General features: G+C 53.8%; 2 protein-coding genes across 7 annotated transcripts in view; one reads left to right on the top strand and one right to left on the bottom strand.

Annotated features, from left to right (window-relative positions):
• PLEKHG3 (pleckstrin homology and RhoGEF domain containing G3) overlaps positions 1-7,258 on the top strand; it is a 42,683-nt gene extending 35,425 nt beyond the window's left edge. For 3 of the 5 annotated variants that reach the window (XM_010383702.2, XM_030930640.1, XM_030930641.1), the window contains 5 exons: positions 283-302; positions 787-1,146; positions 1,663-1,776; positions 3,952-5,371; positions 5,896-7,258. In XM_010383702.2, the coding sequence (XP_010382004.1) occupies positions 283-302; positions 787-1,146; positions 1,663-1,776; positions 3,952-5,371; positions 5,896-6,617 (2,636 nt within the window). In that variant the 3' untranslated portion in view covers positions 6,618-7,258. The remainder of the gene's footprint in view (positions 1-282; positions 303-786; positions 1,147-1,662; positions 1,777-3,951; positions 5,372-5,895) is intronic. The other 2 variants (XM_010383703.2, XM_010383704.2) reach the window with 2 other exon arrangements.
• A 2,246-nt stretch (positions 7,259-9,504) lies between these two features.
• SPTB (spectrin beta, erythrocytic) overlaps positions 9,505-21,547 on the bottom strand; it is a 137,648-nt gene continuing 125,605 nt past the window's right edge. For both annotated transcript variants that reach the window (XM_010383706.2, XM_010383705.2), the window contains 4 exons: positions 16,704-16,960; positions 13,187-13,360; positions 12,857-12,899; positions 9,505-12,678 (listed from right to left, as the gene is read on the bottom strand). In XM_010383706.2, coding sequence (XP_010382008.1) covers positions 12,511-12,678; positions 12,857-12,899; positions 13,187-13,360; positions 16,704-16,960 — 642 coding nt within the window. In that variant the 3' untranslated portion in view covers positions 9,505-12,510. The remainder of the gene's footprint in view (positions 12,679-12,856; positions 12,900-13,186; positions 13,361-16,703; positions 16,961-21,547) is intronic.

Genomic DNA, 21,547 nt, shown 5'->3' with positions numbered 1-21,547 from the left:
GGGCTGGAGCTCTCCCCCATGCAAAGGCCTCACGCCCTTTTCTCTGGAAACAATGAGAACCGAGCAACAGGCACAGACCTGCGCTGCTCTGTGGCCCCTGGGCACCTGCTCTGTCAGTCATTCTTTTGAAAGCACAGGAGACTAGGTGAGGGTTCTGGGAGTAGGAGCCCCCAGTGAGGGCTTCCCCAGGGGGCTGTCCAGAGGTCTTTCTCCTGCTTACTGATCTCTTCCCCTCCCCTGCCCCTCGCCGGTGTGTTGGGAACCCGGTGGTGATGTCCGCAGCCCGAGCAGCAGGAATGAAGGTAAAGGCCAGTGGGAGGAGGGGACTGGCTGACAGAGGAGGGTGGGACTGCCCAGGTCAGCCCCTGGCCCCTTCAGCCCTCATTGTCTTCATTCACTCAGCAAATGCCTACTAAGCACCCACTGTGTACCAGGCTGTGTGGCATAGGGCCACAGAGATGAATAAGACATGGGCCTTGCCCTGGGGGCCCTTTTGCACCCTCTTCCTAGAATAGCACCCCGCTGGGAGCCTGCCCAGCATGGACCTGCTCAGATTTCCCTCTCTAGGGTAGACAAGTAGGCAGGCCTCTTTGGGTTCTGAATTTTTGACCAGGTCACAGCCTTTCCACCATGAGAACACCCGCCCCTCCCTGGACCCCAGTGGAGACCTGAGTTGGGCATCTAGGTGTGGCTTTCTGTGCGAAGCCTCCCCACCCACAGCTGCCTGCAGGAGGACAGGAGGTTGCCCAAGAGGCTGGTCACGAGGGGGTCTTGTGCTCTGAACAGCATGCAGGCAGCGCTGGCACCCTCCTGGACTTTGGGCAGCCCTCTCGTACTCGGGGCCTGCAGCCAGAGGCTGAAGGGGCTGCCCAGGAGGAGGAAGAGGAAGAGGAGGAGGTGGTGGAGGAGGAGGAGGAGGAGGAGGAAGAGCAGGCCTTTCAGGTCTCTCTGGAGGACCTGACAGGGCATGAAGGCAACGAGAAAGGGGCTGGGCCGAAGCCCCCAGGCTCAGAGGAGGAGGAGGAGGAGCAGGAGGAGAGCCTGGCGGTGGCGGAGCAGGTAGCTGACTTTGCCAGCTCCCTGCTGGCCGCCCTCCACTGCTGGCACTATCGGGCCAACGCTTTACTTTTCTCCCGGGGCGCTATGGTGAGGTGTCTCTTCGATCTCCCCTCCTCCTTGCATGCTCCCTGGGATGTGCATGCCCACCCAAGGGCCCCCTCTGCTGCCCTCCCCACCCCTCCCTGCCCTAGTTTTACTCCTCCCCTCAGCACTTAACACCCTCGCTCGCTGTCACACCCTGGTGAGCCCCTGGCATGCTCTGTTCCAGTACTGGGCACTTATCATTATAACGCCCAACAAGCATGACAAGTGGGGTGGGGCGGTGGGGGCAGGGAGAAGCTAGCACACAGTGAGGCTGGAAAGGTCAAGTCTACTTTGTCTGGAGGGAAAGGTGGGCTGAGGTTTTCTGAAGCTGCATGCCTGACAAGGCTTTCTGCAGCCCTAGGCCTGGCATTCAGGTTGGCTCTGGAATGGCTCAGGCCCAAGACTGGCTCTCAGCTCAGCCCAGCCCCTTGGGGCGTGGGAGGCGCTGCCTGTGTTGAGATGTAGAAGGGATCAGCTTCCAGTTGTCTTGGAGTTGATGACTGACCTCTACCTCTGCAGGGAAAGGGGCGCAGGGAGTCTGAAGGCTCCAGGAGCAGCAGAAGGCCCAGTGGTCGGTCTCCAGCCAGTGCTGAGAAGCGCATGAGCTTCGAGTCCGTTTCTTCCCTGCCAGAGGTGAGCGACCAGCAGGTAGGATGGGGATAGCAGGAAGAACTTGGAGTCCAGATTTCCAAGTCTGCAAATAGGGCTTTCAGGCATAGGCTCTCCCACTGGGCCCATGGGAACAGAGATTCTCCACCTCCCTGGACTGTCAGCCCTGCATGAAGTCTGTTTGGCCTAGAGTATATGGTTTGGTAAGCAGACCACCCCTCTCTATGAATTAGAAAAAGACTCCCCTTTGGGCAGATGCAGTCCCATGTCAAGGGCACACAGCTAGTGGAAATGAACCAGGTATTAGGCTCCCTTGGTTAGGCCACCTTGTATGGATTATAAGACCCTGTCCCTGCCAGCATGCCAGACATTGAAATCACACCTGTGGTCACCTGGGCAAAGGGTAGGGAACTGATATCTGTTGGACACGTCCTTTGTAACTGATGTGCTATTTCTTCCTTCTCTTCCCCACAACAGCTCTAGAAGGAAAAGGGCTCTGAGTGGTTGATGGCGTGCCTACCACTGAGCAGCTCCTGAGGGGCGGGGCTGAGATCAGACCTGGGGCTGGGACTCAGAGGCCCACTCTCCTCCTGCTGCTGCCCTATACTGTCTGTGGGTTGTGGGAAGCAGCGTCCTTTCCTTTCCCAAAGTTATAAGGGAAAGATCGTGAGCTACGGCCTGGACCCCATGTTGGACCCCACAGCCAGGACTAAGAAGCCTGGATGATACTGGATAGGAATGTAGCATGATGTCTTAGCTTGAGCTGCTATAACAAGATCCCTTACTGCTGCCTGGGTGGCTTAGTTATTGCTCAGTTTTGGAGGCTGGAAATTCTAAGGTCAAGATGCCAGCAGACTCTGGTGAGGGCTCGCCCTCTGCTTCGTAGATGGTGGCTTCTTGCTGTGTCCTCACATGGCAAAGGGTCAAGGAAGCTCTCTTGAGCCTCTTTTGTAAGGGATCTGACCCCATTCATGAGGATGGAGTTCACGTGACCTAATTTCCCAAAGGCCCCACCTCTCATTCCCATCACACTGGGTGTTAGCCTCCACCTGGCAATTTTAGGGATACGCAGACATTCAGACCAGAGCAAATGGGTGTGTCCAGTAATAATACAATGAGAACCATGCATTAAAACATTTAAAAGAAGCAGATGAAATTAATTTTAGTAGTATATTTTATTTAACCCAAAGTGTGCAGAGTATTATTCTAACATGTAATCAACATAAAAAGTTACCGATATGTTTTATCCCTTTTTTCTATACAGAGTCTTTGCAATCTGATGTGTATTTTACCCCAAGAGCAGGTTTCCACTGGGCCTGACCCCATTTCGCGTGCTCGGAAAGCCACAGTGACTGTGGCTCCCATGTTGAACAGTGCAGGTCTAGATCCTGGGTGCTCTGCAGATTCCGGACTAGAACAGAAGGAATTAGGTCCGAGCTTAGAATTTAGTGTTTGCTCTTATCTCTCTAACTGCTCTGGAAAGCTGCGTACATCAGCAGTTCTGTGGTTCAAATTACCGTCAAGGTGGTCAAGAGGGAATTCTCACGTTTGCTTTCTTCCTTGCCCATTTCCTGGGCGTAGGCAGTTGTGCTAGGCCCACAGGTGCTGGGAGGAGCCACATTCCTGGTTCTCACCCTCTTGACGAGATTCCAGCATGTGGCTGTGTTGCTCTCTAGACCCTGATCTACATGGGAGGCCCCGTCCCCTGAGGAAAATGAAATGGCCTCTCATGTTGCACGGGTCTGGGTTTGAACCCTAGAACCTCCAAGTGAGGAGCCTCTAGGGCTTTGGTGAGCTGCCTCACCATCAGCCATGCTGGTTCCATGATGCTGTGAGAACCAGCCCCTGGGAACCCGGGGCCATGCCCTACCCACTGTTGTGTATTCCCACCTCGTCCCTGTAGTTCCCAGGCTGGCTGCCATCAAGGTGTTGCCATCCGGCACCATCTGCATTCTTAGTGTTTTCCTTGGTTTTGAGGACATGGGCCCAGCACCCCCACTGTAGGGTGACTAAAGGACACAGTCATGTTCCTCTAAGGACCCATTGCCCTCCTCCTAAGTTGTGCTCATTCTGATTGCCTTGGGTCCTAAACTGCAGGTCCCTGTCATTGGGCCTTGAGCAGGCCATGCTGTTCCCTTGTTCCCCAGGTCCCATGAAGGAGGCTTTTTACTCATGTGAGCCTTTTCTGCTATGTTTCAGGTTGAGCCGGACCCTGAGGCTGGGAGTGAGCAACAGGTATTTGCTGCTGTGGAAGGGCCCAGTGCCGAGGAGATGCCCTCAGACACAGAATCTCCAGAAGTCCTGGAGACACCACTTGATGCCCACCAGGGGCTTCTGGGGATGGACCCCCCGGGTGACATGGTGGGCTTCGTGGCGGCTGAGAGCACTGAGGACCTTAAGGCCCTGAGCAGTGAGGAGGAAGAAGAAATGGGGGGTGCCGCCCAGGAGCCTGAAAGCCTTCTGCCACCCTCCGTGCTGGACCAGGCCAGTGTCATTGCGGAGCGGTTTGTCAGCAGCTTCTCTCGGCGGAGCAGCGTGGCACAGGAGGACGGCAAGTCCAGTGGCTTTGGGAGCCCACGGCTGGTCAGCCGGAGCAGCAGCGTGCTCAGCCTGGAGGGCAGTGAGAAGGGCCTGGCGCGGCGTGGCAGTGCCACAGACTCCCTCAGCTGTCAGCTCTCCCCAGAAGTGGACATCAGTGTGGGGGGGCCCACAGAGGACAGCCCTTCTGTCAATGGGATGGAGTCCCCAAGCCCAGGCTGCCCAGTGGAGCCCGACTGGTCTTCCTGCAAGAAGAAGGAATCAGCGCTCTCCACCCGAGACCGGCTGTTGCTAGACAAGATTAAGAGCTATTATGAAAATGCAGAACACCACGATGCGGGCTTCAGCGTCCGTCGCCGGGAGAGCCTCTCCTACATCCCCAAAGGACTGGTAAGAAACTCCGTCTCCAGGTTCAACAGCCTTCCTCGGCCAGACCCAGAGCCAGTACCCCCAGTGGGGCGCAAGAGACAGGTGGGCTCCCGGCCGACTTCGTGGGCCCTGTTTGAGCTCCCAGGACCAAGCCAGGCAGGCAAAGGGGACCCACCTCCCATCTCAGATGCTGAGTTCCGCCCATCATCAGAAATTGTGAAGATCTGGGAGGGAATGGAGTCTTCTGGGGGGAGCCCTGGGAAGGGGCCCGGCCAGGGCCAGGCCAATGGCTTTGACTTGCATGAGCCACTCTTTATCCTGGAGGAGCATGAGCTGGGAGCCATCACGGAGGAGTCAGCCACTGCCTCCCCAGAAAGTTCCTCTCCCACTGAGGGGCGCAGCCCAGCCCACCTGGCCCGGGAGCTGAAAGAGCTGGTGAAGGAGCTGAGCAGCAGTACCCAGGGGGAGCTGGTGGTCCCACTGCACCCCCGCATCGTGCAGCTCTCCCACGTAATGGACAGCCACGTGAGTGAGCGCGTCAAGAACAAGGTCTACCAGCTGGCCCGCCAGTACAGCCTCCGAATCAAGAGCAACAAGCCAGTGATGGCCAGGCCACCACTGCAGTGGGAAAAGGCGGCCCCTGAGAGGAACGGGAAGAGCCCTGCTGTGCCCTGTCTACAGGAAGAGGCTGGAGAGCCATTAGGTGGCAAAGGTATGACAGGAGCGGCAAGTGGGCCCTTCCCCAAGTCTAGGGACTGAAGAGCCAATAAGGAGCCACTTGGCTCCTTGGGGAAAGTGACCTCTAAGGAGGCTCTACCAAAGGGAGAAGCTAGACCCTGGGCACCAAGGGCACAGGGTGAGCCCTGGCAGCCAGTCCAGTGCTCTGAGGCCAAACTTGCTCTCCTGGTTAAGCCCTTTTGATGCCCTCGGCTGCAGCCCTTCCCATCCAGCAGAGACTCCTGGAGGAAGCATGGCCCCAGGCCCCTCCTTCAGCAGGATGAGAGCAGAAGCTCTCCCCTCTTCCTTTGACATCTGACCCCTTTCCACTGCCTTGTCTTCATTCTTCCCATGGCCCTTCATGAAAGGGGCTGTGGATGGTAAATGAGATTTCTCCCATCACACCCAAAACCCCAACAACCAGCCTTTCCTGGAAAGTGAGTTGGAGCCTGCTCAGAGACCCCCTTGCAGCTCTGCCCTCCTGCACCATGCTTCAGGCAGCTTGCTCTCTCCTCACAGGTAAGAGGAAGCCAGTGCTGTCTCTCTTCGACTGTGAGCAGCTGATGGCCCAGGAGCACAGCCCTCCCAAGCCCTCCTCGGCTAGGGAGACATCGCCACAGCGTTTCTCCTTCAACCCGTCTGCTGTCAGCCAGAGGACCACCTCGCCTGGGGGCCGGCTCTCTGCCTGGAGCCCCCGCAGCCCCACGGAGACCTTCAGCTGGCCTGACGTCCGAGAGCTCTGCTCCAAATACGCCTCCCGCGATGAGGCACGCCGAGCAGGGGGTGGCGGGCCCCGTGGCCCACCCGTCAACAGGAGCCACTCGGTGCCGGAAAACATGGTGGAGCCGCCTCTGTCGGGCAGGGTGGGCCGCTGCCGCAGCCTGAGCACCAAGAGGGGCCGGGGAGGCGGAGAGGCTGCCCGATCCCCTGGGCCTCTGCCCCAGAGCAAGCAGGACGGAGGCGAGACCCTGTATGTCACTGCAGACCTCACCCTCGAGGACAACCGGCGGGTGATTGTCATGGAGAAGGGACCCCTTCCCGGCCCCACCGTGGGGCTAGAGGAGATCAGTGGTCAGGGACCAAGCTCGCTGGTGGCCCTGCTGGGGCAGGGCCAGGACTTCCAGCAGTCTGCAGAGTGTCGGCTGAAGGAAGAGGGTCCCAGGGACCCGGCAGACCCGAGCCAGCAGGGTAGAGTGAGAAACCTCAGAGAGAAGTTCCAGGCCTTGAACTCTGTTGGTTGATGCTGACTCCTGGGGGAGGGAGGAGTCATGTTGGAGGTTGGGGAAGAATCTGGGCATCCTTCCCCTCAAGCCTGGGCTCGTGGAGCCCCTGCCCAGGGCCCTCTGGCGGGCGGAAAGTCCGTCCCCTCTGCCCTTCGGGAAGGATGCCCCTGTGTGCAGGGATCTCCTGCCTGTGCCATCCACTGGGGCTCGAGACAACTTCCCACTCACCTGTGAGGCCGGTGTGGCTGCTTCCCTTGTAAATAGTTCTTTTCTGGTAAGAAGCCAAATATTGAAGCTCACCTCTTCCCAGAGAGCAAGCTCTGCTCAGGCCTCCAGCGTTGGCTGGCCACGGCCACAGCCAGACCGAGGAGCCCACCCCCAGCGAGACTCAGGCAGTGGCCTGGAGAGGCTTTACTCTGTAACTGTGGCTTTTCTTAGGGTCCAGGCAGGAATGAAGCCGATAATTTATTGCTTTCCATTCCATGGTATGATGTGCGCGTGCGTGAGTGTGTGGCCTCTGTTTATTCCCCTCCTGTCAAGAATGAAGTGGATGCAGTTCAGGTACTTTTGAGGGTTGTTGCGCTGACCCTGTGGTTGTTGCTGATGTACACACATTTCATTATTTGCCAATGGTGCAATAACCACTGCTGACCAACCCACTATGTGTGAACTCCTTCCTGGGCCTGGCTGGGGTAGGGAAGGTTATTCGTGGGCCAGGGATGTCTTAGGGAGATGGAGACATGGAGGTGGTTCCTTCCACACTCGTTGGTCACCTGAGCTCATGAAACATAAGGCACCTGGGTACTGGTAGGGGAGGTGGGGCAGGAGGATGTGAGATTGGGAGCTTGCTGTCTGCTGCCTAGACTCCCATGGGCTTCTCTGTCAAGCAGCAGCCTGCTGTCCTGTCTAGGGTAAGGGGTCCCGCATGCCAGCCTTTTGCTCTTTTCCGCAAGGGCCAGAGCTAGACTTAAAAAAGGGAAGTGGTTGGCCGGGTGCGGTGGCTCAAACTTGTAATCCCAGCACTTTGGGAGGCCGAGACAAGCGGATCAAGAAGTCAGGAGATCGAGACCATCCTGGCTAACCCGGTGAAACCCCGTCTCTACTAAAAAATACAAAAAAAAAAAACTAGCTGGGCGAGGTGGCGGGTGCCTGTAGTCCCAGCTACTCGGGAGGCTGAGGCAGGAGAATGGCGTAAACCCGGGAGGCGGAGCTTGCACTGAGCTGAGATCGTGCCACTGCACTCCAGCCTGGGTGACAGAGTGAGACTCCATCTCAAAAAAAAAAAAAAAAAAAGGGGAGGTGGTGAGGTAGACCGTTTTTCTCATAAGCAGAAGTTCCCAGTATCTGGTGCCTTTTGCGCTTCTCTCCAGTTCCCAGGAAACGTCCTAGAAGGCAAGGATTCTTTTTTTTTTTTTTTTTTTTTTTTTTTAAAGAGATGGAGTCTCATTCTGTCACCCAGGCTGGAGTGCAATGGTGTGATCTTGGCTCACTGCAACCTCCGCCTCCCAGGTTCAAGCAATTCTTCTGTCTCAGCCTCTCAAGTCGCTGGGACTATAGGCACGAGCCACCACACCCAGCTAATTTTTTGTATTTTCAGTAGAGGCGGGGTTTTGCCATGTTGACCAGGCTGGTCTCAAACTTCAGACCTCAGGTGATCCACCCACCTCGGCCTCCCAAAGTGCTGGGATTACAGGGGTGAGCCCCTACATCTGGCTGAAGGCAAGGATTCTAAACTTGGAGACTAGAAATGTCCTAAAGGTGTCTGCAACATTGGATGAGGAGTACTAGTGCATTTTTCTGGGATGATTCCTCCCTTTTTATCACATTCTCAGAAGTGTCTTTGATTCAGAAGAGTTAGGAATGCCTCCCTATTTCAGCTGGGTTTTCTGCCCTTTCTCCACAGAGGTCTGGCCTCATTTTGCTCAATTTTTTTTTCTGACTGGGGCCTGGGAGGTGGAGGCTGCAGGGCCTGGATGGTAGAGCTGCCTGACAAGTGTTCAGTGGGGCTGCTGGGCCAGGGCCCTGTGGGCCTTCTGACCCAACCTGAAGATGGGTCTGCTGAGTCTAACAAGGTCAAGGGAAGATCAGAGGGACCTAGATTCTTTTTTCCCCCCCTTGAAATGGAGTCTTACTCTGTCGCCCAGGCTGGAGTGCAGTGATGCAATTTCGGCTCACTGCAACCTCCGCCTCCCTGACCCTCACACTGTCCAGTGCCCTTGTGGTTACTCAGCATCATATCTTGAGACTGGCCTGGCAGGAGCCAGTGACTGTGGAATGACCACAGAAGATTCAGGGCAGCTGCCGGACCACGGGCTACCTCTGCCCTTCGCTGTTTCTGCTCAAGAGAGGTTGTCACTAGCCTCTGATCTTCCCTTAAAGAACCCAACTGGGGCTCTTCAGAGGGTGGGGCCCAGGAAGTTGTAGTTAACCTCTTCTCCAGGCAGTTCTTACACAGTCATCTAGGTATGCCTGGGAACCTTGCACCAGGTCGGTGGTTCTCACTGGCTGCCCACTGGAATCATCTGGGGAGCCTTTTGGAAACAGTGCTTACATTCCATCTCCGTAGACCAACAGAAACTGCCCTCTGGAGGTGAATCCCAGGCTTAGAGATTCTGATGATTCTGCGGTCCAGGAGTGCTGAGATCTGTGGGGAGGGGGCCTGGACTGATCATTGCTCGGAAATGATTTTGCCCTACAGCAGGCCTTCACGTTGATCAAATGCATGAATGAGCAAGCTTTTCTCGGAGTTTGCGGTGAAGCCCGGGACCTGGGTGCTTGCAGTCGTCCCCATAAGGCTCCCAGGGACAAGCTGGAGAGTCTGGCTGTCCCTCTGTCTCCATGGTGCCAGCCCTCTTAGACCCAGTTCAAAGGGAGAGGAGGCTAGTCAAATAAACTGAGAGAAATATGGAGGATTATTGATTTATTAGAAAAACTAGTAAATGGGTTTCCTCTGGTTGGTGGAAGCACGGTTGAGCAGGTGGAGGACAGGACCCAGCTGGCCCCAGGGCCAGCCCCAGATTGCATGGTCTGTGCCCAACAGGGTTGCATTCCTCTGCAGCCACCGCCGCCTCGTTTCCTCCCTGAGCTTGTTTGTCCAAGCCACCAAGCCATGTGGTCCCACTGGCTTCGTCCTCCTCCGGATTCCTGCCCCCCTCCCATGAAGGAAGGAAGAGGATTCAGGGTCAGCCTAGGGGACCCTGGTTGCCTCCGATAGGCAGGAAGGAGGAGGGATGTGGAGAAGAGGCTGAGCCTTCCACGGGCCTCCTGTTAGGGATGCTAATGGAGGCCAGGTTGGGGAGGAAAGCCCAAGGACCCTCCACACCTCCCTTAGCCAGTCAGTTGAGGCTGGGACAAAGGGGAAGGAGAGAGGGAAGGAGGACCACCTGACCGTGCCCGGAAGGAGCTTCCTCTAAACTGCCCTGGGGAGGAAGCCTGGTATGCTGGTGTGGACTGGAGCTGTGTCAACCTAGTTTAGGAATACTGTCAAAGAAAAGACTGTAAAGTAGAATAAGGAGAGGGGAAAAAAAGGCCTTGCCAGGGTACTGGGAGAGCTTAGCCCTGGTGTGGCATAGGGTCTCCCAAAGCTGGATGCCTGCGGTTTCAGTCCAGTTGGTCGAATGTCTTGGGGCCTGGGTGACAGGAGGGATGTGTGGGGAGCTGGCAACAGAATGGTCACATGCAGCTGGCTGCCCTGGACCAGCCCAGGGGACCTGGGGTGGTGAGATGCTAGCTCTTCCACTGGAGTCCTTCTTTTCTTGGGTCTGTGGAGTTGCTTGCTGGAAATGACTCACTTCAGGTGCTGATTTGGCACACGTGGAAAGGGGAGGGTGGGCCCTTGTCCCTTGGCTCCCTAAAGACTGGCCCAGGGAAACAGTTGAGGGAGATGCTTGCCACCATCTGCCCTTTAGCAAGGAACCTGCTTTCTGCCTCAGAGGAGGACATGCCCACAAGTGCACCAAAGGCCTACTTTATTGCTAGGTGAGTGCAGTCATCTCACTGCCTTGCTTTCCCCAGATACAGAAAGAGGCTGGTGAGTGGTACACACTAGGTTCCCTGTATAGGGTCATATGTACCGAAGCCAAATGAAGACCTTGCCCACCAGGGCGGGAACCTGGGGATATCGGGCTCCATTGGATGACGTCTTCCTTCCTGTGGCTCCTGCCTGCTGCAGTTGGTGTCAGGGTGGAACTGATTTCTGCTGGCACTGGTCAGCACTCAGGGTTCCTCAGGGGGCCTCATTCTGGATGCCTGCCCCTGTGGCTTCTACCTGAACCTCACCTACTTCATCTCCATGGAACTAAGGTCCTTCACACAGGGAAAGTGATAGAAACTGCCTGCAGGCCCTGGGGACTTTTATGGTTTCCCTGGGGGAGAATGCCTGCTGCCACCCCTACCGCATCTGCTTGACTCCTCTCTTGGACCTAACCCTAGTTAGATACTGGGCCAGAACTATGTTGCTTTCAGAGTAGAGTGGTGGGGAAATCCTTGTGGAATGAGTTTCCTCTCCCTCCAGAAGTATGACCTGGGCAGCAAGGGGAAGGCCATTCCTGAAGACATAGGTTGCAGAACTTCTGGCGCTCAGGGCTGGAAGGTGGCAGATATTTGACCTCTGTACTCATGTGACACCCTCCCCCCGCCCCAGCCCAAGACCTGGGGCCAGGACCTTCTGGAGAAGCTGATCAAGGGGTACCACACCTTCATGGCTCTGGCCCCGACATTTGTCCCAGCTGTGCAGGGGGAGCTGTCACGTGTGGTGATGCCAAGGCATGGCTGCATCTGCCACCCTGAGACGATAGGTGATCAACTTTGCTGTCTGCCCAGCCGTACCCTCCGAAGTCCCAGCTGCAGACAGGATGCAATTGGACATCTGGCTTTGGGATGCTTCACTGCAGCTGCGGGGGTATCCATTTTGTATCTGGGGGGCCCACACTGTCCCCTAGGGGGCCTACGTCTGTCGGATATTGCTGGTTTGGCTGTCACTGGGAGTGGGGGGAGGGTCCTAGCATTGAGAGGGAGAGCCTTAGGCAGTGTTGTGACCTACCTGTCACTCCTTCAGATCACAGCCCTGTGCCCTAGCCACAGTTTTCAATGAGAAATGGTCTGACCTTGCTGCCCCTCCTGGGACTGCCTGTGGTGGCACAAGGGTGCTGGAGGCACTCAGCCAGGCCCTGCCAACCGTGGAGGGTGCCCTTTGATCTAGGGGGAGAAGCAGAGAGGAGGGATGTGGTGGCCCCTGAGGTGAGAGTCCCAGTTCTGCGGAAGCCCAGCGGGGAGGAGGCTGGCAGCACCCAAGGCCCTGCACCCAGTCTGGTCCCCTCAGCCCCCCACAGCCCCTGATCCAGAGCTAGGGCTTTGTGGGCCACCTGAAGGCTCCTTCCTCATGCCCCTAGGTGGCTGGCCATGCATTTCCAGTGCCCTCTTCCTTTCCCCTTTCCCTGGCTGCCACCAGGTGGGAGGTGACCCCAAGCAAGACTTGCTTTAGGAACAGGCAGCGTTTGAGGAACCCCATCAGCCTTCTCCAGCTCTTTCTTTCTTTCTTTTTTTTTTTTTTGGTTGGGGGTAAGGGGCCTGCGCACCCTCCGCTCATGAGGAGGGTGGGAGAAGAGGGCGTGTGCCTCAGAGAACCGTTTCCTGCCCCCAGGCCTGGAGGCCCCGAGGGCGCCAGAGGAGCTGGGAGCCCCTGTCCCTGGAGCAGAGCCGGCGCGGGCGAGGGCATGGAGGGGGCGTCGGCCCAGGACGCGCGGGCGAAGGCAGCTTTTGCAGTGCAGCGTGGGGCCCGGGGGCCCGGCCCGCGACTCGACTCGACTCGATTCGACAGGCGGGCGGCGGCGAGAGGAGGCCAAGGCCCGGGGCTCCCGGTCTCTGCGACTCCACCGCGCCCGCCAGCCCCACCCGCGGGGGCCTCCGGCCGCTACTTCTTTTTGGGGAAGAAGCTGAATCTCTTCTCCTTGTCCTTCTTGCCAAGGCTGGCGTCGGGGCCGGAGAGGGAGGGCAGGGGCAGGCTCTGCGCCTTGACGCGGATGCTCTGGGACTCGTTGATGGCGGTGCTCACGCCCTGCAGCCAGGACAGCATCTCCTCCTGCGGGGCAGAGGGTCACGGTGGAGTCTGGAGGCCCACAGCCCCCCACCTCCCGGGCCAGGCAACAATGGCGGGCTCTTGGGACTGCCCCTTCTGAGGGGCCCTCCAGGGCAAGCGGCCTGGGGTCCTCCACCTACCCCTTTGTTAGCCAGGTCTGGGCTAGACTGCCCGCGCTTACCTCGTCCTTGCCATGGAAGAGCCACTCGCTGCCATTACTCAGCCTAGGAGGACAAAGGGTTTCCTGTCATGGAGACACCTTTGGAGGGGGCGCTGGGCAGAGGGCTGGCCCAGCCTCTGCCACAATACCCTGAGCCGAACATCCAGAACCCTCTCAGGCAGCCCAGCACTTTCTGAGAGGTCACAGTCTGGACCATCAGCCTCTTTGATTTGAAAAACCCCTGAGGAGTAGCTCAGGCATGGAGCTGGTCCCATACAGAGGGCCTCTGCCCTGCCACTAATGCCCAATCAAGCCATCAACCTGAACTTTCAAAGGCCAGGGAGGCCTCACCTCAGTTTAAAGACATGCTTCTTCTTTTTGTAGTTGGCAGCAATCTCACAGATGGCATGTCTCAGGGCCAGGGGTTCCTCCCCATGGTAGGGCATCCCCAGGGCCAGGTTCTTGGCATCCTTGTAGAAGGTTAACTCACTGTTTCTGAGCACACAGTACAGGTTGTTCCAGGACCTGCAAAGATGCAGACAGGCAGGTCACCCGCATCCTGATACGGCATCTCTGGTGTCAATTCCTATAGCTTCACCATTAAAAAAAAATTACACCATGTTTGTTCTGATACATAGTAACATGTTTTATTGTTAAAAAATCATCTGCATGTAATTTCATTACAAAAAAAATAGCTATTATTAACATTTTATGTGTTCCTTCTAGTCTTCACATTTTCACTTTTTTTTTTTTTTTACTATTCACAGATAGCTAAAACTGGGTTATGTATATATTCAATTTTATATTCTGTTTCTAAGCATAACACTAAATCATGAGTATTTCTCCATATCCTCAAATATTTCTTTTTTTGCTGGGCACAATGGCTCACACTTGTAATCCCAGCACTTTGGGAGGCCGAGACGGGCGGATCGCCTGAGGTCAGGAGTTCGAGATCAGCCTGGCAAACATTGTAAAACCCCATCTCTACTAAAAATACAAAAATTAGCCGGGCTTGGTGGTGCATGCCTGCAGGCCCAGCTACTCAGGAGACTGAGACAGGAGAATCGCTTGAACCCGGGAGGTGGAGGTTGCAGTGAGCCGAAATCCCGACACTGCACTTCAGCCTGGGTGACAGAGATGAGACTCCATCTCAAAAAAATATATATATATAAAAATTTTATATATAATACATAAATCTATATTAAATATATATTATATAATATATGATATATAATGTTATAAATGTTATATATGTATATATGTGTGTATATATACGTATATGTATATATGTGTGTATACACGTATATGTATATATGTGTGTATATATACGTATATGTATGTACATACACATGTATAACATTTATATATACATGTTATATATGTAATATGTATATGTATAATAAATGTAATATATAAATGTTATACATAATATATAAATATATAATATATAACATATATTTATATATTATATATATATTTTTAGGCTGAGCCTCTGTCACTCAGGCTGGAATGCAGTAGCCCGATCTCAGCTCACTGCAACCTACACCTCCCGGGTTCAAGTGATTTTCTTGCCTCAGTCTCCCGAGTAGCTGGGACTACAGGTGCAAGCCAAGGCTAATTTTTATATTTTTAGTACAGATGGGGTTTCACCACATTGGCCAGGCTGGTTTTGAACTCCTGACCTCAGGTGATCCACCTGCCTCGGCCTCCCAAAGTGCTGGGATTACAGTCCTGAGCCACCACGCCTGGCCCATATCCTCAAATATTTCTTAAAATAATTTTGAATAGCTATGTGGAAGCCTATCACAATCCCTTTATTGATGAACCTTATAATACTGGAAAATTTGCCCAAAATTTAAATAGCAATGTGATGAACATTCTTACACATAAATCTGTGCCTGTAATTCTGATCTTACCTTGAAGTACACTTACAGAAGTAGAACTATTATGTTTTAAGACCAACAGTAAAATATTAACTTTTTGAAGTATTTCTACATCCATTAGCATATTTGAGTCTCACTACAGAACTGTGAAGGAATGAACAGGGTTTTGTGTCAGTGATTGTTTTTTGTTTTGATGAGGTGTGCCAAGCATACTAAACTTTTTAAAGGAGCAAATTTTACAAATAGGGCTCATGTCAGCCAGGCGTGGTGGCTCATGCCTATAATCCCAGCACTTTGGAAGGCTGAGGTGGGCGGATCACGAGGTCATGAGTTCGAGACCAGCCTGACCAACATGGTAAAACCCCGTCTCTACTAAAAATACAAAAAAACCCTCAAAACAAAACAAAACAAAAATACAAATTAGCCAGGTGTGGTGGCACACGCCTGTAATCCCCGCTACTCATGGAGGCTGAAGCAGAAGAATTGCTTGAACCCGGGAGGCAGGGGTTGCAGTGAGCCAATATTGAGCCACTTCACTCGAGCCAGGGTGACAGAGTGAGACTGTCTAAAAAAAAACAAAAAACGAACAAACCAAAAACAAATACGGCTCATGTCAACTGGCATGTTTGGTGAGAGCATCAAATTCATAACTGAAGAGGTGGGCTGGCCCAAGCGTCTTCATTCACACATGGGAAGCATGTTGCTGCATTTCTACAGTAACAGACTCTGTTTCCTCCTCCTCTTCATCCTCCTCTGTCCCCCTCTTCTCCTCTCCCTCTTTTCCCCCCTTACTTTTGAGGGCAGGAAGGTGGGGAAACTAGTAGAGCACATAGGGAGGAAGTTCTGGAAGGTCAGAGAGAGAAACTGACCATGCAAAGCTGGCTGAAAAGCCATTTTATGAAGCCCCATTTCCCACTCTGCGCTCAGGGATCTTTCCTCTAGCAGAAAGGCAGTTACTAAGAAGGAGCTGGGTCTTTGGAGAAAGAGCTTGCCTTGAACAAATGACTTAACCTTTCTGAGACTCTGTTTTCCCCATGGAAAAGAGAAATATCAATGTCACAGGATTGTTGTGAAGATGTTATCAGTCCTAACATAATGCCTAGCATATAGTAGGTGCTCAGTAAATGTTAGTTTCCCCTTTCCGGGTAGACTGTCCATTTAAGCAATAAATAAACCTTTTCAGGGCAACTGGGCCCCCAAATGGTTCCTTTTTGGAATTTGATATCCCTTTCGTGAGTCCCCCAGACACACCCTGCATGCTCATGCTGCCAGCTGTCCCTGGGAATACGGCTGGCTTCAACCTCCTGGTGCTGCCCTATTTTCCTGGGACCCTGGACGGCTGCTAGAAAGAGGAGGCCCTCAGGGTCCCCAGACAGAGACAGCCCTAGATAGACCAAACCCAAGGGCATGACTGTTTCAGGGTCAGGAAAGGACTTAACCTTTGAGTCAGTTCCTTGGGGTCATGGAGTCACCAAATGACAGCACTGGAAGGGACCTCTGGGAGGCAATAGGCCATGCCCTACCCCCATCACTCCCATTTTATAGCTAAGGACACTGAGGCCTAGACTGGTAAAAAGTGGGGCTCAAACAAGGAAGTTGTTAGTGCCAAGACCTACCTAACCTTTAGAGCTACCTATCCCTAGCCTTGGGATAATAGGATAATAATAGCTAGTGTTCACCAAGTGTGTTCACCTACTGTGTGCCAGGAACAGTATCTGTAGTGAAAGGACATACTGTTCTCATCATCCTCTCCTTCCAAATGGGGAAACCAATTTAAAGAGGTTGAGTAACTTGCATGAATACATAAGATTTGAACTCAGGACCAGAACTGAAGATGGGCTTTCCCATCATGCCAGGTAGCCCTTGGGGCTGGCCCAGAGCGGGTGCCCAGGAGCTCTCACAGGCCGAGGGAGAGGCTCTGCTGGCAGAGAGATCCCTGGGAGCTGTCCAACCTCCCCTCAGCCAGCAGCCTCTCCCACACTCACCTGTTGGAAGCCTTCTTGTTGGGCCCCTCCAGGTCATGCTTGCGGCCCAGGTAGCCTTCCATCTGCACGCTGTGCCCATGGTCCCGCGGGGCTAGCAGCGTTGCAGGCTCATCACCCTCGCTCAGAGGCGTATCTAGGACCTTAAAGAGGGGCTCCGTGGCGGGCCTCTCGTCCCCAGCAGATTTCTGCCCATCCTCGTGCTGCCCCGGCGGTGGTGGCTGCTGCAGGTTCTGAGGCCATGTTGCCTCTTCTTCCCCCTGCTCAGGGCATAGGGAGGAGCACACCTTTCTGGGGGCTCTGGCCTAGAGATGGCTGTTCTCAGCAAAACTGGGAGGTCAGCAGCCACCCTCCCCGCACCCCCAAGCCTACTTCCTTTCTACTCCCACCTCCTGGCTCACCCTGGTTCTCCCACAACCTGCTATGGGTGCCCACTTGCTTCTCTACTCTGCCTGTGCTTCTGGCTCTATTTCCACCCCATTCTTCCTTCAGAGAGCTGCACGGTGGCCCCCTCTCTCCAATGTAACAAAGCAATGGAAGGTTCTCAGAGTGAGTCAAAGAGGCCTGATTATTTCATTAAAGGGGTGTGAGGGAGGGCAGGTTCCAATGCTGCTGGCAAAGCTCTGGCCCCTCCCCTTGCTGCAGCCAGACACTCTCATGAGGAAAATTCTGCTGCTAAGACAAGTTCGACAACCACTTATAGTAGAATGTTGAATGGGAACTCTTCTGGTACCTTCAAATTGTGCCTAAAGCCCTAAAACTAAGGGTACCAGGTCCTCAGTCTGCCCCCGCCACCTTACAAAGGGAGAACCCAGACCCTCCCTGGCCAACAGGTCTAACAGGTCCTCTCTCCATCATTGGGTGAGAACTTTTTGGACAGGGCCGTGGTTCCTAACCCTGGCTGCCTTCCGCAATCACCTCAGGTGCTTTTAAAAGAAACACTCTCAAGCTCCATCTCAAGATGCTGAGTTAACTGGCCTAGGGGGTCGCCCATTGGTATTTCTTACTGAGCAGTTCATGGGACCTAATGCGCAGCAGCTGAGAATTCCCCTCGTAAGGAGGCACTGCCTTGGGGAACTTCTGTGGTCTTTATCTCCCTGCACCTCCCTGTGGAGGCTTGGGGATGCCTGGACCCTGCCCAAGTCAAGGGCGGGGCCTCCAATGATGCCACTCACTGTATGACGTACAGGTGCCCACGAGAAGGGAAGCTGACCTGCCATTCCCTGGCTGAGTGTCTCCTTATGCTAGACCCTGCTGATCTGCCCTTTTGCCTGTTGGGGCAGCAGGGAGCGGCCTCCCATTGCCAGGCGGGACAAGAATGGGTGGATCTCCTCCATGCCAAGTGAGCACCAAGGAAGGCAGCCTCGTTGGAGCCATCTGGCCAGGACTCAGTCCCAAAGGCCTGACTGCTAAACACCTTTCAGAAAGAGGTAGGAAGGCCCCCAAGTAGCTGGATGCCTGAAGCACCAAGGACATCTTTAGCCAGGAGGTAAGAAAAGGAAGTCCTTTTCCTGCTCCCTCCTCCCTGCCCCAACAACTGAAGACAGAGGTCCAGAAGAGTGCAGGGGAGGAGAGGGAAGGAGCCAGGAGAGAGTAGACCATGTTCTCCCTGGTCTGGGTCCTTTAGACCATGGGGCAAACCCGAAACAGAGGATGGAGGATGGGAGGATGTGGGCCCCATGTTGGACATCAGATTGAAGCTTTAAACTGAAACAACTGGGTAGGCTTTTTATCCACTGAAAGTGACCAGGGTCTGCCTGAGGTGGCCTTAGGAATGGGAAGGGGGACTCAGTGGAGACACTGGAAGGCAGTGGTTGCAAGAAAGGTAAAACTGGTCATGTTTGTATCTCATCAAGTTAGGACCGTTCAGTAAACAGGTTACATGTTAGGGTTCCAGTGAGATTTCATTTAAAGAAAGGGGTATGTGGCTGGGAAAGTTTGGAAACCACTGACCTAGTCTAACGCTTTCGATCTATAATGAGAAAACCAATGCTCAGAGAGGTCAAGTGACTTGCCCAAGGTTATACTGTCAGAGTAGGCAGATAGATATGAGTAGGAGGGGGAGCCCCTGAGAAAGGGAGGTCTGGAAAGTCTAACACCCCAGAGACCACCCAAAACATTCACGCTAGATATGAGCAGAGAGGAGGGGAAATATCTATGCAGGAAGGAGTGCCCCAAGACACTCCTTAAGATGCCCAGTCATCACTCACTCTGCAGTTAACCTGTGGGAATGTAGCCAGCTGCACGCTAAGGAGGGAAAGAAGGCAAAGGAGAAATTCCTATGAGATATGCAGGTGCAATAAATACCAATATACACCCTTCCTGGAGTGGCAGTAATTAGCAACATCACCATTCGGTAGGATTCATATCCGACACCCGCCCCTGCAGGTTCATCAGCAGACAGTAAGGGAGAGTCCCACAAACCTGGGGCAGGAACTAGGTGGGGCGAAAAGATGGAGACATAAGACAGAGGCAGGGAATTAGACAAAGGCAGAGACTTGAGACAGAGGCAGGAACTTAAAGAGAGTGTGGAGGAACTTAAAAACCGCAAGGCAGAACTCTCGAGTTGCTGGGTCATCTTTGAGCAGCCTGCTCTGCCTCATCTTTCAGAGTGTACTGTCTCTGCTGCTACCTCACTCTTGCTCTGAATACTGCTGCTTCCCAAGCAGACTTGCTGGTTCCTCTCTTGGAGTCTACTTCAATAAACTCCCAGGCCGGGCACGGTGGCTCATGCCTGTAATCCCAGAACTTTGGGAGGCTGAGGCAGGTGGATCACAAGGTCAGGAGATGGAGACCATCCTGGCTAACACAGTGAAACCCCATCTCTACCAAAAATACAATAAATTAGCTGGGTGTTGTGGCATGCGCCTGTAGTCCCAGCTACTTGGGAGGCTGAGGCAGGAGAATCGCTTGAACCTGGGAGGCAGAGGTTGCAGTGAGCCAAGTCCAGCTCACTGGAGTCCAGCCTGGGAGACAGAGTGAGACTCGGTCACAAAATAAATAAATAAATAAATAAATAAATAAATAAATAAATAAATAAATAAAATCGCTGCTCTTTATTTTCCTTCATAAACCTTTTGCTTACATTACTACTTGGTCTCTTGGCCAAATTCTTCCAAGTAAGACCAAGCATTGAGGACTCCGCATTTCCTGGTAACAACAAGGCTAACAGGTATAGGAGGCGGTTTGGAACATGCACTCCCAAAATGGACAGACCTGAGCTTTTATCTAATCTTTATGGTGTTCATCTTTTCCCACTTTAGTGGCCCCCGAGGGTTGTGGTCAGGCCACTCTTGACTCTATGCATCTGGCAGCCTTTGGACCCTAGACTGCCTGCAACGAGCCAGCATTGGCCATAAGGATCTGGAGGCCCGAAAGCACTGCCTGGATCACCGTAGCAGGGAGGAAGAGCAGGAGAGGCAGGGATGGGACTGGAAGCCTGGATTGGGGTCCTTCTGTGGATCCTGCACTCTGACTTGGGTATACATCTAGGGAGGGCCTGCTTTTCCTCCAAGAGGGGTGGGAGTAGGTTTCAGAGGAGGAGACATGGGCTGCACTGTTGCTCCTGCTACTATCAGTGCTCTCCCTGCCCTTGGGTCTCAGAGAAGCAGCCATGGCAGATATAGGGACGGAGGCTTGCCAGACCCTCTCAGCCATGTTTGCCCCTCTCACCCAGCCTCTGCTCTCCTGGGACTGGTTTTGCTAGAGACCTCTGTGTCCACATTTTCTTCCTATACTTCCATTCCATTTTCCTTCCTTTAGAAAACTGTCCTCTGAATAGAGATGGACTTTGCCAGGGCTGACTCCCAACTTAATCCCACCTTTCTTCTGTTTCCTCTTAATGGGTGCCTAGCCCACATTCCTTGGCAGGGACATTCAGAGGCCATGCCAGTGCAATCAAAAATTATATGGCCGGGGCACAGGTTGGCTTTGGAAAATGGGGTTTCCAATGTATGCAAAGATTTCTTTGGCGTTCCTGACTGCTCCTGTAGAGACAATTTAAAATGCATCCTGTCCTCTTTACCCTGAAGGCCAACGCCAAGAATGAGGGTGAGAGATGAAGGAACTGGGCTTTGGCAGGGCTTCCCTTCCTCTCTGGGAGAGGGGAGCAGACACAGGTGAGAAAGGTGGGGTGTAATGAAGGTGGGTACAGAAGACGGGGGAGAGGCTTTGGGGACAATCCTTTCATCCCTTTCTCAGCTCCCAGGAGTCTGGCCAACTCCCTGGAGGGGTACAAGGAGGAGGAACCAAGAGGGGCTGGGGTGAGGAAAGGAGGAGGACAGGGATTTCTAGAAGGCCCTGTGAGCAGAGACACCAGTGAGCTCTCAGATGGAGCTGGCCCCTTCCCTCAGCCCTCTTCCTGCTCTCCCATCCGGGACCACCAGCAGAGGGCCTCATAAGAAGCCCACCCCTTCCCAGGTGTTGGGTCAGACAGGTCTGGAGTGAGAGTCCCTTGAATTCCATTTGGGGGAAGGGAGAGAACCTTCCTGACTCAGTTAGTGGGAGTGAGCCCGTGACCTACTTCACAGGTGGTTTGCAGCCTTTAAAAGTGAGGTCATGTCTGTAAATGTTGGCTCTCTTGTGATCCTTCACCCCTGCCTATCCACACCTGCCTCCCTGGGGCTTTGCTGAGCAATTATTGTGGCCAATGTCCTGTGGGGCTAGTGTAAGGATCTCAAAAACCCTCTTGTTCCTGTAGTAGTGGATGCTTAGGACTGAGAAATGGGGAAAGGGAATCTCAGCCATTGGCAGGCAAGGCCTCAGCCCCTCCTTTCTCGGCCATTTTCGGTTGGAACATTCTGAGGCTTGAGACAGGAAGGGGGAAACCATGTGAACAGGTAAGCAGT

The sequence above is a fragment of the Rhinopithecus roxellana genome, chromosome 5, assembly GCF_007565055.1.
Source record: "Rhinopithecus roxellana isolate Shanxi Qingling chromosome 5, ASM756505v1, whole genome shotgun sequence".
NCBI lineage: Eukaryota > Metazoa > Chordata > Mammalia > Primates > Cercopithecidae > Rhinopithecus > Rhinopithecus roxellana.
The sequence above is the reverse complement of the archived record's forward strand: the minus strand, read 5'-3'. Positions and strand labels throughout refer to the sequence as shown.